General features: G+C 45.2%; 1 protein-coding gene across 1 annotated transcript in view; it reads left to right on the top strand.

Moving 5' to 3' along the window:
* The window catches only part of LOC144507816 (E3 ubiquitin-protein ligase Hakai-like), a 78,025-nt gene that overhangs the window by 45,641 nt on the left and 16,592 nt on the right, over positions 1 to 15,792 (top strand). Inside the window, exon 4 of the mRNA XM_078235143.1 lies at positions 9,078 to 9,151. Coding sequence (XP_078091269.1) covers positions 9,078 to 9,151 — 74 coding nt within the window. The remainder of the gene's footprint in view (positions 1 to 9,077; positions 9,152 to 15,792) is intronic.

Here is a 15,792-nt window from a genome sequence, read left to right as displayed (position 1 = left end):
CCTTTAGAGATCTGTGGATATGAACCCCAAGATCTCTCTGTTCCTCCACAGTCTTCAGAACCCTACCTTTGACCCTGTAATCCACATTTAAATTAGTCCTACCAAAATGAATCACCTCACATTTATCAGGGTTAAACTCCATTTGCCATTTTTCAGCCCAGCTTTGCATCCTATCTAAGTCTCTTTGCAGCCTACAACAGCCCCCCACCTCATCTGCTACTCCACCAATCTTGGTGTCATCAGCAAATTTACTGATCCACCCTTCAGCCCCCTCCTCTAAGTCATTAATAAAAATCACAAAGGGCAGAGGACCAAGCACTGATCCCTGTGGCACTCTGCTAGCAACCTGCCTCCAGTCCGAAAATTTTCCATCCACCACCACCCTCTGTCTTCGATCAGACAGCCAGTTACTTATCCAATCGGCCAACTTTCCCTCTATCCCACACCTCCTCACTTTCATCATAAACCAACCATGGGGGACCTTATCAAACGCCTTACTAAAATCCATGTATATGACATCAACTGCCCTACCTTCATCAACACACTTCGTTACCTCCTCAAAAAATTCTATCAAATTTGTGAGGCATGACTTGCCCTTCACAAATCCGTGCTGACTATCCCGGATTAATCCGCATCTTTCTAAATGGTCGTAAATCCCATCTCTAAGGACCTTTTCCATCAATTTACCAACCACCGAAGTAAGACTAACCGGTCTATAATTACCAGGGTCATTTCTATTCCCTTTCTTAAACAGAGGAACAATATTCGCCATTCTCCAGTCCTCTGGCACCATCCCCGTGGACAGCGAGGACCCAAAGATCAAAGCCAAAGGCTCTGCAATCTCATCCCTTGCCTCCCAAAGAATCCTAGGATACATTTCATCAGGCCCAGGGGACTTATCGACCTTCAGTTTATTCAAAACTGCCAGGACATCCTCCCTCCGAACATCTATTTCCTCCAGCCTATTAGCCTGTAACACCTTCTCTTCCTCAAAAACATGGCCCCTCTCCTTGGTGAACACTGAAGAAAAGTATTCATTCATCACCTCGCCTATCTCTACTGACTCCATACACAAGTTCCCACTACTGTCCTTGACCGGCCCTAACCTCACCCTGGTCATTCTTTTATTCCTCACATAAGAGTAAAAAGCCTTGTGGTTTTCCTTGATCTGACCCGCCAAGGATTTCTCGTGTCCCCTCCTAGCCCTCCTAAGCCCCTTTTTCAGCTCATTCCTTTCTAACTTGTAACCCTCAATCGAGCCATCTGAACCTTGTTTCCTCATCCCGACATAAGCTTCCCTCTTCCTTTTCACAAGACATTCCACCTCTTTCGGGAACCATGGTTCCCTCACTCGGCCATTTCCTCCCTGCCTGACAGGGACATACCTATCAAGGACATCCAGTATTTGTTCCTTGAAAAAGTTCCACTTTTCATTAGTTCCTTTCTCTGACAGTTTCTGTTCCCAACTTATGCCCCCTAATTCTTGCCTAATCGCATCATAATTACCCCTCCCCCAATTGTAAACCTTGCCCTGCCGTACGGCCCTATCCCTCTCCATTGCAATAACAAAAGACACCGAATTGTGGTCACTATCTCCAAAATGCTCTCCCACAACCAAATCTAACACTTGGCCCGGTTCATTTCCCAGTACCAAATCCAATGTGGCCTCACCTCTTGTCGGCCTATCCACATATTGTGTCAGGAAACCCTCCTGCACACACTGCACAAAAACTGCCCCATCCGAACTATTTGACCTACAAAGGTTCCAATCAATATTTGGAAAGTTAAAGTCCCCCATGACAACTACCCTGTGACGCCCACACATATCCATAATCTGCTTAGCAATTTCTTCCTCCACATCTCTATTACTATTTGGGGGCCTATAGTAAACTCCTAACAACGTGACCGCTCCTTTCCTATTTCTAACCTCACCCCATATTACCTCAGTGTGCAGATCCCCCTCGAAGTGCCTTTCCGCAGCCGTTAAACTATCGTTGATTAACAATGCCACTCCTCCACCTCTTTTACCAGCTTCCCTACACTTAGTGAAACATCTATACCCCGGAACGTCCAACAACCATTCCTGTCCTTGTTCTACCCACGTCTCCGTAATGGCCGCAACATCGTAGTCCCAAGTACCAATCCACGTCCCAAGTTCATCTACCTTGTTCCGGATGCTCCTTGCATTGAAGTAGACACACTTCAACCCACCTTCCTGTCTACCAGTACCCACCCTTGACCCTGATACCTTCCCCAATACCTCACCACCCTCACTGACTTCTGGACTACAACTCATTTTCCCACTCCCCTGACAAATTAGTTTAAACCCCCCTGAAGAGCCGTAACAAATTTCCATCCTAGGATATTGGTGCCCCTCTGGTTCAGGTGCACCCCGTCCTGTTTGTACAGGTCCCACCTTCCCCTGAATGTGTTCCAATTATCCATGTATCTGAAACCCTCCCTTCTACACCATCCCTGCAACCACATGTTTAACTGCACTCTCTCCCTGTTCCTCAAATCGCTATTGCGTGGCACCGGCAACGTAACAGAGATGACCACATGTTGTGTCTTGGCTCTCAGCTTCCAGCCCAGCTCCCGAAATTCCTGCTTTAAATCCCCGTCCCTTCTCTTACCTATGTCATTGGTACCAATGTGTACCACGACTTGTGACTGTTTCCCCTCCCCCTTCAGAATCCGGAAAACACGGTCCGAGACGTCACGGACCTTGGCATCCGGTAGGCAACATACCATCTGTGAGTCTCTTTTGCTGCCACAGAACCTCCTATCTATCCCTCTAACTAACGAGTCCCCAATAACTATTGCCCTCCCACTCTGCCCCTTACTCTCCCGAGCCACAGAGACGGACACAGTGCTGGAGATCCTCTCACTGCGGCTCACCGCTGGTATGTCATCCCCGTCAACCGTATCCAAAGCGGAATGCTTGTTGCTAAGGGGAATGACCACCGGGGATCCCTGCACGGACTGCTTCCTCCCAGCCCCTCTCACCATCACCCATCTGTTTTCATTCCTCGGAGTAACTGTATTCCTAAAGCTTCTGTCTATGGCCACCTCTGCGTCCCTAATGATCCTAAGTTCATCCAACTCCAGCTCCAGTTCCCTAACACGGTTTTGGAGGAGCTGCAGTTGGGTGCACTTCCCACAGGTGTAATCAGCAGGGACACTGTCGTCGTCCCTCACCTCAAACATAGTGCAAGAGGAACATAGCACTGCCTGTACACCCATCCCCTCCAGATACCTTGCCAGTACCAGGTAGAAACAGCAAAAATGAATTTAAACTCACCCCTGCTCGCCCTTTCTGCCTAAGCCCTGTGAGCCAAAGCCTTATAGCTCACACTCTGCTTCCCACTCACTCACTGCCCGCTCCCGATGCTGCCCTCTGTATACTGCAGCCTACCTTTTATACTTCACACGCTTAAAAAACCCTTCCCAGACTCCTTAGCAGCCCACTTCCAGTTTTCACTTTAAACTTAAAATACTACTGCAAAAGTAAAGGCCAAAAAAAAACACACACTAGCTGACTAGTTAAATAAATAAACAATTCAATTGATCTCTCACCAGCACTGCTGCCTCCAATCACTCCCTCTCAGCTTGCTCCAGTGGAACAAACATAACCTTACCATAACACTCCAACTTTTATAGTCGATACTCCGATTTATAAAGGCCAATGTACCAAAGGCACTCTTTACGACCCTATCCACCTGTGACGTCACTTTTAGGGAACTCTGTACCTGTATTCCCAGAACTCTCTGTTCAACTGCACTCTTCAGAGTCCTACCATTTACCCTGTACGTTCTACTTTGGTTTGTCCTTCCAATGTGCAAAATCTCACACTTGTCTGCGTTAAATTCCATTTGCAATTTTTTAGCCCATTTTTCTAGTTGGTCCAAATCCCTCCGCAAGCTTTGAAAACCTTCCTCACTGTCCACTACACTTCCAATCTTTGTATCATCAGCAAACTTGCTGATCCAATTTACCACATTATCATCCAGATCATTGATATAGATGACAAACAACAATGGACCCAAAACCGATCCCTGCGGCACACAAACTAATCACAGGCCTCCACTCAGAGAAGCAATCCTCCACAACCGCTCCCTGGCTTCTTCCATTGAGCCAGTGTCTAATCCAATTTACTACCTCCCCATGTATACCTAGCGACTGAACCTTCCTAACTAACCTCCCATGAGGGACCTTGTCAAAGGCCTTGCTGAAATCCAGGTAGACAACATCCACCGCCTTCCCTTCATCCACTTTCCTGGTAACCTCCTCGAAAAACTCTAATAGATTGGTCAAACATGACCTACCACGCACAAAGCCATGTTGACTCTCCCTAATAAGTCCCTATATATCCAAAGATCCTATCCCTTATCACACCTTCCAATAACTTGCCCACCACCGACGTCAAACTTACTGGCCTATAATTTCCCAGATTTCTTTTGGAACCTTTTTTAAACAACGGAACAACATGAGCCACCCTCCAATCATCCGACACCTCCCCCGTGAATACTGACATTTTAAATATGTCTGCCAGGGCCCCTGCAAGTTCAACACTAGCTTCCCTCAAGGTCCGTGGGAATACCCTGTCCGGTCCTGGGGATTTATCCACTCTGATTTGCCTCAAGACAGCGAGCACCTCCTCCCCTTTAATCTGTAAAGGTTCCATGACCTCCCTACCTGTTTGCCCTATTTCCGTAGACTCCATGCCTGTTTCCTCAGTAAATACAGATGCAAAAAAAACCATTTAGTATCTCCCCCATCTCTTTTGGTTCCATACACAGTCTACCACTCTGGTCTTCAAGAGGACCAATTTTATCCCTCACTATCCTTTTGCTCCTAACATACCTATAGAAGCTCTTTGGATTTTCCTTCACTCTGTCTGCCAAAGCAACCTCATGTCTTCTTTTAGCCCTCCTGATTTCCCTCTTAAGTAGCTTCTTGCACTTTTTATACTCCTCGAGCGTCTGATCTGTTCCTTGCTGCCTGTACATTTCATACAACTCTCTCTTCCTCTTAATCAGTGTTACAATCTCCCTCGAGAACCAAGGTTCCTTATTCCTATTTACTTTGCCTTTAATCCTGACAGGAACATACAAACTCTGCACTCTCAAAATTTCTCCTTTGAAGGCCTTCCACACTTCCCAGATCCCTTCACGTTTCATGAAATTTGGCCTTTTTCCAGTTCAGAACTTCAACCCGAGGACCAGATCTGTCCTTATCCATGATCAGGTTGAAACTAATGGCATTATGATCACTGGATCCAAAGTGTTCCCTCACACTCACATCCATCACCTGCCCTAACTCATTTCCCAATAGGAGATCCAATATCGCATCCTCTCTAGTTGGCACCTCTATATACTGATGTAGAAAATTCTCCTGAACACATTTTACAAACTCTACCCCGTCTAAACCTTTAACAGTTTGCGAGTCCCAATCTATATGTGGAAAATTAAAATCCCCTCCTATCACAACTTTGTGTTTCTTGCAGTTGTCAGCTATCTCTCCGCTGATTTGCTCCTCCAATTCTCGCTGACTATTGGGTGGTCTATAATACAAGCCCATTAATGTGGTCATACCTTTCCTGTTTCTCAGCTCCACCCATAGGGCCTCTGTAGACAAGCTCCCTAATCTATCCTGTCTGAGTACCGCTGTAACATTTTCCCTGACCAACAATGCCATCCCCCCACCTTTTATCCCTCTGCCTCTATCCCTCCTGAAACATTGGAACCCTGGAACATTGAGCTGCCAGTCCTGCCCCTCTTGTAGCCAAGTTTCACTAATAGCTATAATGTCATATTTCCATGTGTCTATCCACGCCTTCAGCTCATCTGCCTTCCCCACAATACTCCTGGCATTGAAATAGACACACCTCAAAAGATTATTTCCACCACACTCAACCCTTCCATTTGTGATTTTGCTTCAACTAACCTGTCTTTTTACCCCTGCTCCACTATCTGCTCTGGCACTCTGGTTCCCATCCCCCTGCAAATCTAGTTTAAACGCTTCCCAATAACACTAGCAAATCTCCCTGCAAGTATATTGGTCCCCTTGTAATTTAGATGTAACCCGTCTCTCTTGTACAGGTCCCACCTGCCCCAGAAGAGGTCCCAATGATCCAAGAATTGGAAACCCTGCCCCCTGCACCAGTTCCTCAGCCACGTGTTCATCCGCCCAAGCATCCTACTCCTGCCCTCACTGGTATGTGGCTCAGGTAGCAATCCTGAGATTACTACCCTCGGGGTCCTGCTTTTTAACTTCCTTCCAAGGTCTTTGTACTCACTCTTTAGGACCTCCTCACTCTTCCTTCCTACGTCATTTGTACCGATGTGTACCACGACATCTGGCTGATCACCTTCCCACTTTAGAATGCTGTGCACGCGATCAGAGACATCGCTGACCTTGGCACCTGGGAGGCAACAAACCATGCGGGGAGTCTCTGTCCCAACCACAGAACCTCCTGTCCGCACCTCTGACCATTGAGTCCCCTATCACTACTGCTCTCCTCTTCTTCATCCCACCCTTTTGCGCTGTAGAACCAGACTCTGTATCAGAGTTCCAGCTGTCGCAGCTTGTCCCAGGTAAAGCATCTCCCACAACAGTATCCAATTCAGTATACCTGTTGTGGAGGGGTATGGCCACAGGGGAACCCTGCTCTGCCTGTCCTTTCACATTGCCATTTCCTCTCCTTACAGTAACCCAATTTCCTGTGCTCTGCTGCTTGGGTGTAACTATCTCCCTAAAGCTACTGTCTATACGCTTCTCATTCTCCCGAATTAGATGGAGGTCATCAAGCTCCTTCTCCAGTTCCCTAACACACTTTGCTAGCAGCTGCAGCTGAATGCATCTTTTGCAGGTGCTGTCGTCAGGGATACCGGAGGTCTCCCTGATCTCCCACATCCTGCAAGAGGAGCATTCCAACATCTTGCCTGGCATTTTTTTTTCCCACTCTTTAAACTGTCGCCGCTCTGTGTTCCTGCTTTTTAAACTGTCGCCGCTCTGTGTTCCTGCTTTTTAAACTGTCGCCGCTCTGTGTTCCTGCTTTTTAAACTGTCGCCGCTCTGTGTTCCTGCTTTTTAAACTGTCGCCGCTCTGTGTTCCTGCTTTTTAAACTGTCGCCGCTCTGTGTTCCTGCTTTTTAAACTGTCGCCGCTCTGTGTTCCTGCTTTTTAAACTGTCGCCGCTCTGTGTTCCTGCTTTTTAAACTGTCGCCGCTCTGTGTTCCTGCTTTTTAAACTGTCGCCGCTCTGTGTTCCTGCTTTTTAAACTGTCGCCGCTCTGTGTTCCTGCTTTTTAAACTGTCGCCGCTCTGTGTTCCTGCTTTTTAAACTGTCGCCGCTCTGTGTTCCTGCTTTTTAAACTGTCGCCGCTCTGTGTTCCTGCTTTTTAAACTGTCGCCGCTCTGTGTTCCTGCTTTTTAATCTGTCGCCGCTCTGTGTTCGCTTTTGTTAATAAGTGGGAATTATAATTATCTAAAAAGCATTCCATTAGAATAGGTGTTGAATTCAGGCTGTTAATAGTTTAGTTAACCCGTTTACTGTTAGTTAGAAGAATAAAGTGTTACTTGTTGATTTTATAGAGTCTCAGGTAGTTATTTTGATTTGACCACTAAAAGCTGTTGAAGGGCAGATAACCTCCCTTCTCACAAATACTTTGATTATGAAGGGAGGCACTTTTTTTTGAGTGGTTGAGTGTTAGTTCTCAGAGAAGATCAACCTCCCCTTTGTAACAATTGTCACTCCCTGTTGGATGGCCACCTCCTGGAATGTATGATCCAGGAAACACTCATCCCCTGATACTCTGCAGTGAATTCAACTGCCCTGGAACTCGAAAATCCTGAACCAGAGCTCAAGTATCTGGAGACGCATGTGCCCCCCCCCCCCCAGGAAACATGAAGTGCCCCAATATTTTGGACTAGAATTGCAAGCAACAAGTCTCAGCTGCCTATCCATATCACCTGTTATGGAATAGATTTTAATTAATGCCTCTTGATGCCAATGTTAAATATTAACTCGCCCGAGTTAAAAGTTTTGATTTCCTGTCACCTACTTTAAATGAATGCTTTAGAGAGAGAAAAAGAGAAATACTCACCAACCAATCATGGTGGCATAGTGGTTAGCACTGCTGCCTCACAGCGATTCCCGGCTTGAGTCACTGTCTGTGTGGAGTCTGCCCGTGTCTGTGTGGGTGTCTTCCAGGTGCTCCAGTTTCCTCCCACAGTCCAAAAGACTTGCTGGTTAGGTGCATTGGCCATGCTAAATTCTCCCTCAGTGTACCCGAACAGGCGTCGGAATGTGGCAACTGGGGGATTTTCACAGTAACTTCATTGCAGTGTTAATGTAACCAACTTGTGACTAATAAATAAACTTTAATTTTATTTTATCCTTTCTCAAATTCATTTAATCTGTTCAGAGCCCCATGTAAGTACTGTGTTGCCCTTTAATAGAAAGGATATTATTAAACCAGAAAGGGTGCAGAAAAGATTTACCAGGATGCTGCCGGGACTTGATAGTTTGAGTTATAAGGAGAGGCTGGATGGATTGGGACTTTTTTCTCTGGAGCGTAGGAGGTTGAGGGGTGATCTTATAGAGTCTATAAAATAATGAGGGGCATAAATCAGCTAGATAGTCAATATCTTTTCCCAAAGGTAGGGGAGTCTAAAACTAGAGGGCATAGGTTAAGGTGAGAGGGGAGAGATACAAAAGGGTCCAGAGGGGCAATTTTTTCACACAGAGGATGATGAGTGTCTGGAACAAGCTGCCAGAGGTAGTAGTAGAGTCTTTTAAAAAGCATTTGGACAGTTAGACGGGTAAGAGGGATATGGGCCAAACGCGGCCAATTGGGACTAGCTTAGGGGTTTTAAAAAAAGGGTGGCATGGACAAGTTGGGCTGAAGGGCCTGTTTCCATGCTATAAACCTCTATGACTCTGTAACGTTTTGTCCTCCTGCTGGTCTAACCTTGTGCCCAGTGTTGACTTTGCTGTAGACTTAACATTTTTATATCATGTACACAGCAAAAGAGATCTTAATATGCTGCTTCACAAATGTACATTTCTTTGCAGATTCCATGCAAACATGTATTTTGTTTCAACTGTGCAAGTTTGCAAGAGAAAAAGAGTGACAAGATGTGTCCTGGGTAAGATGTGTTCTATTTCTGTTTAGCAAGTGACTTTACACTGCCTCAGTGCCAAAAATATTTTAAATTTTGTTCTTACTTTGTAGCATTTGTTTATTTGCAGCACAACACTCAGCTGTTATGTTTAGTTATTTGACTAATGTTTCTTTGATTATTTCCCACTTTATCCTGTAGACTACCTGAGCCATACACAGTGTACAAGTAGTAGTGTGTACACCACACAAAAAGGTTTGCATTTATACAGCACTTTTCATGACCATAGATGTCTCAAAACACTATAGTCAATGAAGTCGCTATCGTAATATAGGAAAGACAGCAGCAGATTTGCATTCAGCAAGCTCCCACAAACAGCAATGTGATGATCGCCAGATAATCTGTATTTGTGATGTTGATTGAGGGATAAATATATCCAGGACACTGGAAAGAACTCCCCTGTTCTTCTTTGAAACAGTGCCATTTTACATCCACCTGAGCAGGAAGGTGGGACCTCACTTTGATGTCTCTTCCAAAAGGCCCTGCCTCCAGCTGTGAATGCTCCCTCAGTTTTGCACTTGTCTTGTCTCTCATTTTTGTGCTCAAGCACTAATTCGGAATAGAAGCCAGAACCTTGTGATTTGGTGTGATGTGTTACCAACTGTGCCGTGGGTGAAACTGTATGCAGAGTAGTGTGCAACAGTACACTCAAAAACTCCTTGTCACAGTCATTCTAAAGGTTGGACTGGTGGGGCTATTGTCGCTAATCCTTTGATTCATGCTCCCATCTAGTGAGACTCCACAGACTTACTTAATTTGCTTCGGTATTCCACAGTATTTTTTCAATTGTAGATTGGAATAGTTTTATACTTAAGCCAATTGTGCAATTGATGAAAAGTGCCAAAACTGTTGGGGCATTTCTTATTTTATGGCATAGAAATCATCCATCTGGTCTGGTTCATTCCAGGGCAATCCAAAAGCCATCCCAATACCTCGTTCTCTAAATGGCTTTGTTTCAACCCCTAATTCTTTAATTCATGATCTCTTTATAACCCGTATCCTCCTCTACTTTTAAGTATTTATCCAACTTTTCCCTTAAAGTGCAATGATCCTTACTTTAACCATTCCCTATAGCAAAACATTTCAAATATAATTTTCTCATTATTTTGAAGATGTCAATCAAAGATCCTTGCTTTTCTCAAATGGAAAGCCCAAATTACTTTGAAGTGGCTGAATATATGGTTGCTAAATTTGCCTGAGCACAAAGACAGGTAGGAAAGTAAGTTGTGAAGACATGAATCTGCAAAGAGATGAGGACAGGTTAATTGAGTGGGCAAACGTTTGGCAGATGGAGTACAATGTGGGAAAATGTGAACTTGTCCACTTCAGTTGGAAGAATAGAAAAGCAGCATATTATTTAAATGGAGAAACATTTGCAAAACTCTGAGGTACAGAGCGATCTGGTGTTGTGGTTTGGTCTCCTTATTTAAGAAAGAAAATAAATCTGTTAGAAATAGTTCAGAGCAGATTCACTCAGTTGATAGGTGGGATGGTTGGGGGTTATCTTATGAGGAAAGCTTGGACAGACTGGACTTTTATCCATTGCAATTTAGAAGAATGAAAAGTGATCTGATTGAAACATGGGAGAGGCAGTGGTATTGTCACTGAACTAGTAATCCAAATGGTGAAACTTGAATTCAATAAAAATCTGGAATTAAAAGTCTAATGATGACTATGAAACCATTGTTGATTGTCATTAAAAACCCATCTGAAAGGAAATATGCCGTATTGCTTGGTCTGTGACTACAGCAACATGGTTGACTCTCAAATGCCCTCTGAAATGGCAATAAAGGAATAAATACTGGCTCAGCCAGTGACACTTGTGTCCCATAAAATGAATTAAACAAATGTATAACATCCGGGGAGAAATTGAGGGTGGATGCTGAAAAGCTGTTTCACCATGTGGGAGAAACTGGAACTGGCTCTTTGGAACTCCCTTCCCCACCCCAGGGAGCAGTGAAGGCCAGAAGATTCTTGACCAACAAGAGCATTAAATATTGCAAGGTACCTGCAGTACTCTCATAGTACCTGTTAAAACGTGGGGTTAATCTAGGGGGTCTCACCTGAGCCTTTTCTATTATTAATAACCATATTGGTGAGGGGGAGGTGTGGGGGCCAGGCCAGGCCTCGAGGTGTGGGGACTGGTTGGGCCAGGACTCAGAGTGGGGCAGTGGAAAGGAGGGGCAGTTGGGTCGGTTTTGTGTGCATGTGTTCTACCTCGGTCTGTAGTCTTGCAGGTTACATCAGCTTGGTGCGGACCCACGTACCTTTTAAATTATTTGATCATTTCAGCCTCAACCATCAACTTCGGCAATGAATTCCAGGTGCCCACCACCCTCTGGGTGAAAAATATTCTCCCCGTGTCCTCTCATCTTTCTAGTAATCACTTTAAATTGATGCCCCCTGGTAATTGACCCCTCAGCTTGGGGGAACAAGTCTTTCCTACCTAGGCCTCTCATTCTGTGCACTTCAATTACGTCACCCCTCAGCCTGTTTCTATTTTATGGAAAACAACTTCAGCCTATCCAAACGTTCCTCAGCTGCAATTTTCAAGCACTGGCGCAATGTTCTTCAGAATCTCCTCTGCACTTTCTCCAGAGCAATTATGTTTTTCCTGTAATGTGGTGGCCAGAATTGTACACAAAATTCCAGCTGTGATCTACATAGCAATTTATGCAGTTCATCGCTGCTTTTCCAAGAAAGGAAACTATTCCATATACTCCCTTAACCATCTGTCCTGCCATTTTCAACCACTTGTGAACATGCAGCCCAAGGTCTCTCACTTCCTCTACTCCTAGAAACATAGAAACATCGAAAAACTACAGCACAAACAGGCCCTTCGGCCCCACAAGTTGTGCCGAACATATCCCTACCTCCTAGCCTACCTATAACCCTCCATCCTATTAAGTCCCATGTACTCATCCAGGAGTCTCTTAAAAGACCCTATTGAGTTTGCCTCCACCACCACTGATGGCAGCTGATTCCACTCGCCCACTACCCTCTGTGTGGAAAACTTCCCCCTAACATTTCCCCTGTATCTACCCCCCAGCACCTTAAACCTGTGTCCTCTCGTAGCAGCCATTTCCACCCTGGGAAAAAGCCTCTGAGAGTCCACCCGATCTATGCCTCTCAACATCTTATATACCTCTATTAGGTCTCCTCTCATCCTACGTCTCTCCAAGGAGAAAAGACCGAGCTCCCTCAGCCTATTCCCATAAGGCATGCCACTTGATCCAGGCAACATCCTTGTAAATCTCCTCCGCACCCTTTCAATCATTTCCACATCCTTCCTGTAATGAGGTGACCAGAACTGAGCACAGTACTCCAAGTGGGGTCTGACGAGGGTCTTGTATAGCTGCATCATTATCCCCGGACTCCTAAACTCAATCCCTCGATTGATAACAGCCAGCACACCATACGCCTTCTTGACCACCTGCTCCACCTGCGGGGCCGATTTTAGAGCCCTATGGACCCGGACCCCAAGGTCCTTCTGATCCTCTACCGTACTAAGAGTCTTTCCCTTTATACTGTACTCCTTCATCCCATTTGACCTGCCAAAATGGACCACGACGCACTTATCTGGGTTGAAGTCCATCTCCCACTTCTCCGCCCAGTCTTGCATCCTATCTATGTCCCTCTGTAACTTCTGACGTCCCTCCAGACTACCCACAACCCCACCAACCTTCGTGTCGTCGGCAAACTTACCAACCCATCCCTCCACTTCCTCATCCAGGTCATTTATGAAAATGACAAACAGCAAGGGTCCCAGAACAGATCCCTGGGGCACACCACTGGTGACCGACCTCCATTTAGAAAAAGACCCATCTATACACACTCGCTGCCTCCTTTGGGCAAGCCAGTTCTGGATCCACAGGGCAGCAGCACCTTGGTTCCCATGCCCTCTCACTTTTTCTAGAAGCCTTGTATGGGGGACCTTATCGAACGCCTTGCTAAAATCCATATAAACCACATCTACCGCTTTCCCTTCGGCAATGTGTTTAGTCACATTTTCGATGAACTCCACCAGGCTCGTAAGGCACGATCTGCCTTTGACAAAGCCGTGCTGAGTATTCTTGAGCATACTAAACCTCTCTAAATGCTCATAAATCCTGTCCCTCAGGATCTTCTCCATCAGCTTACTAACCACTGAGGTTAGACTCACCGGTTGGTAATTTCCTGGGCAATCCCTATTCCCCTTCTTGAAAATAGGAACCACATCCGCAATCCTCCGGCACCTCTCCCGTCTCCATCGACGACGCAAAGATCATGGCCAGAGGCTCTGCAATCTCTTCCCTCGCCTCCCACAGTAACCTGGGGTACATCCCATCCGGACCCGGCAACTTATCTATCTTGATGCCATACAAAGATTCCAGCACAACCTCTTTGTTAAAGTCCACATACTCAATCTTTTCAGTCCACCGCAAGCCCGCAGTACATCCACCCAGGTCCTTCTCCTCTGTGAAAACCGAGGCAAAATACTCATTAAGCACCTCTGCCATTTCTGCTGGTTCCGGACAGACTTTCCCGCCTTCACCTTTTATAGGCCCTATTCCTTCACGTCTCATCCTTTTACTTTTCACATATTTATAGAACGCCTTAGGGTTCTCCTTAATCCTACCTGCCAAGGCCTTCTCGTGACCCCTTCTGGCTCTCCTAATTTCCTTCTTTCGTCCCTTCTTACAAGCCGTATACTCATCTAGATCCCTATCTTCTCCAAGCTCTCTGAACCTTTTGTCTTCTCAATATTGTCCTCTCAATATCTTCCCATTTATTGAATATTCCCTTGCTTTGTTTGTCCTCCCCAAAAACATTACCTCTCACTTTTCCGGGTTGAATTCCATTTGACATTTCTCTGCCCACTCAGCCAAACCATTGATATCATTCACACGGGCAGCACGGTGGCACAGTGAGGCACTGCAGCCTCAGCGCCAGCGACTTGGGTTCAATTCTGACCTCGGTAACTGTGCGGAGTTCACATGTTTGCCCCGTGTCTGTGTGGTTTCCTCTGAGTGCTTTAGTTTCCTCCCACACACCAAAGATTTGCTGGTTAGGTTGATTAGCCACGCTAAATTGCCCTTTAGTGTCAGGGGAGGTTAGCAGGGTAAATACATGGGGTTGTTGTTGGTGCAGACTCGATGAGCCGAATGGCCGCCTCCTGCACTGTACGATTCTATGATTCTATTCCTTTCTTATTACACAATACCCAGTCTAGGATGACCTGCTCTCCAGTTGGTTCCTCAAAGTATTGGCCCAGAAAACCACCCCTCATACACTCCAGGATTTCCTCCTCTATGGTATTTTGATTTTATCCACTCTATATGCAGATTGAAATCACCCATAATTACAGATGTTACTTTATCGTTTGCAACTCTAATTTCCTGTTGAATGTCATTCCCAACATCACCACTACAGTTTGGAGGTCATTGTACAACCTCTACTAATGATTTTACCCCTTGATGTTTTTTTAGCTCGACCCACACACATTCCACATCGTCGGAGCTAATATCCTTCATTACTACTGCATTAACTTCCTCTTTAACCAGCAATTTACTTTTTGTCTATCCTTCCTAATTCTTGAGTATCCCTGGACGTTCAGTTCCCATCCCTGGTCACTCTGCAGCCATGTCTCTGCAATCCCGAGTATTTCATAACCATTTACATCAATTAATTCATCCACTTTATTGCAAGTGCTCGGTGCATTAAGGCCCCATTTGAATTTGGCCTTTGGTTTCTTTGCCTATCACTGTTCTTATTCCCCTTTTTTTGTCCTTCATTCCCCCTCCTCTGACTCCTTGCATAGAACAAAGAACAAACAGCACAAGAACAGGCCCTTCGGTCCACCAAGCCTGTGCCAACACATGACGCCTTTCTAAACTAAAGACGTTTTGTCTCCACGTGGTCCGTATCCCTCTATTTCCGGCCTATTCAAGTATCTGTCAAGATGACTTTTAAATGTTGCTTTTGTATCTGCTTCGACTGCCTCCTCTGGCACCACAGGGGAGGCAATGGCCCAGTGGTATTGTCGCTAGAATATTAATCCAGAAACTCAGATAATGTCCTGGGGACCCCGGGTTCGAATCCCACCACGGCAGATGGTGGAATTTGAATTCAATAAAAGAAAATCCACTGATGAGGAACAGTGGAGGATTTTTAAGGAGATTTTTTTAAGTACTCAGCAAAAATATATTCCGGTGATAAAGAAGGACTGTAAGAAAAAGGATAACCGGACGTGGATAACGAAGGAAATTAAGGAGAGTATTAAAATAAAATCAGATGCGTACAGAGTGGCCAAAAATAGTGGAGAATTAGTGGATTGGGAAAGCTTTAAAGAAAAACAAAGAACAACTAAGAAAGGAAAGATAGATTATGAAACTAAACTAGCTCAAAATATAAAAAATGATAGTAAAAGTTTTTACAAGTATATAAAAAGGAATAGAGTGGCTAGAGTGAATGTTGGACCCTTGGAAGATGAGAGGGGGGATTTAATAGTGGAAAACGAGGAAATAGCTCAGACTTTAAATAAGTTCTTTGTGTCGGTCTTCACGGTGGAAGACACAAATAGTTTGCCGAATATTAGAGATCGAGAGTTGGTGGGAGGGGAGGTCCTT

This window comes from Mustelus asterias, chromosome 19, assembly GCF_964213995.1.
Source record: "Mustelus asterias chromosome 19, sMusAst1.hap1.1, whole genome shotgun sequence".
NCBI classification, from domain to species: Eukaryota; Metazoa; Chordata; class Chondrichthyes; order Carcharhiniformes; family Triakidae; genus Mustelus; species Mustelus asterias.
The sequence above is the reverse complement of the archived record's forward strand: the minus strand, read 5'-3'. Positions and strand labels throughout refer to the sequence as shown.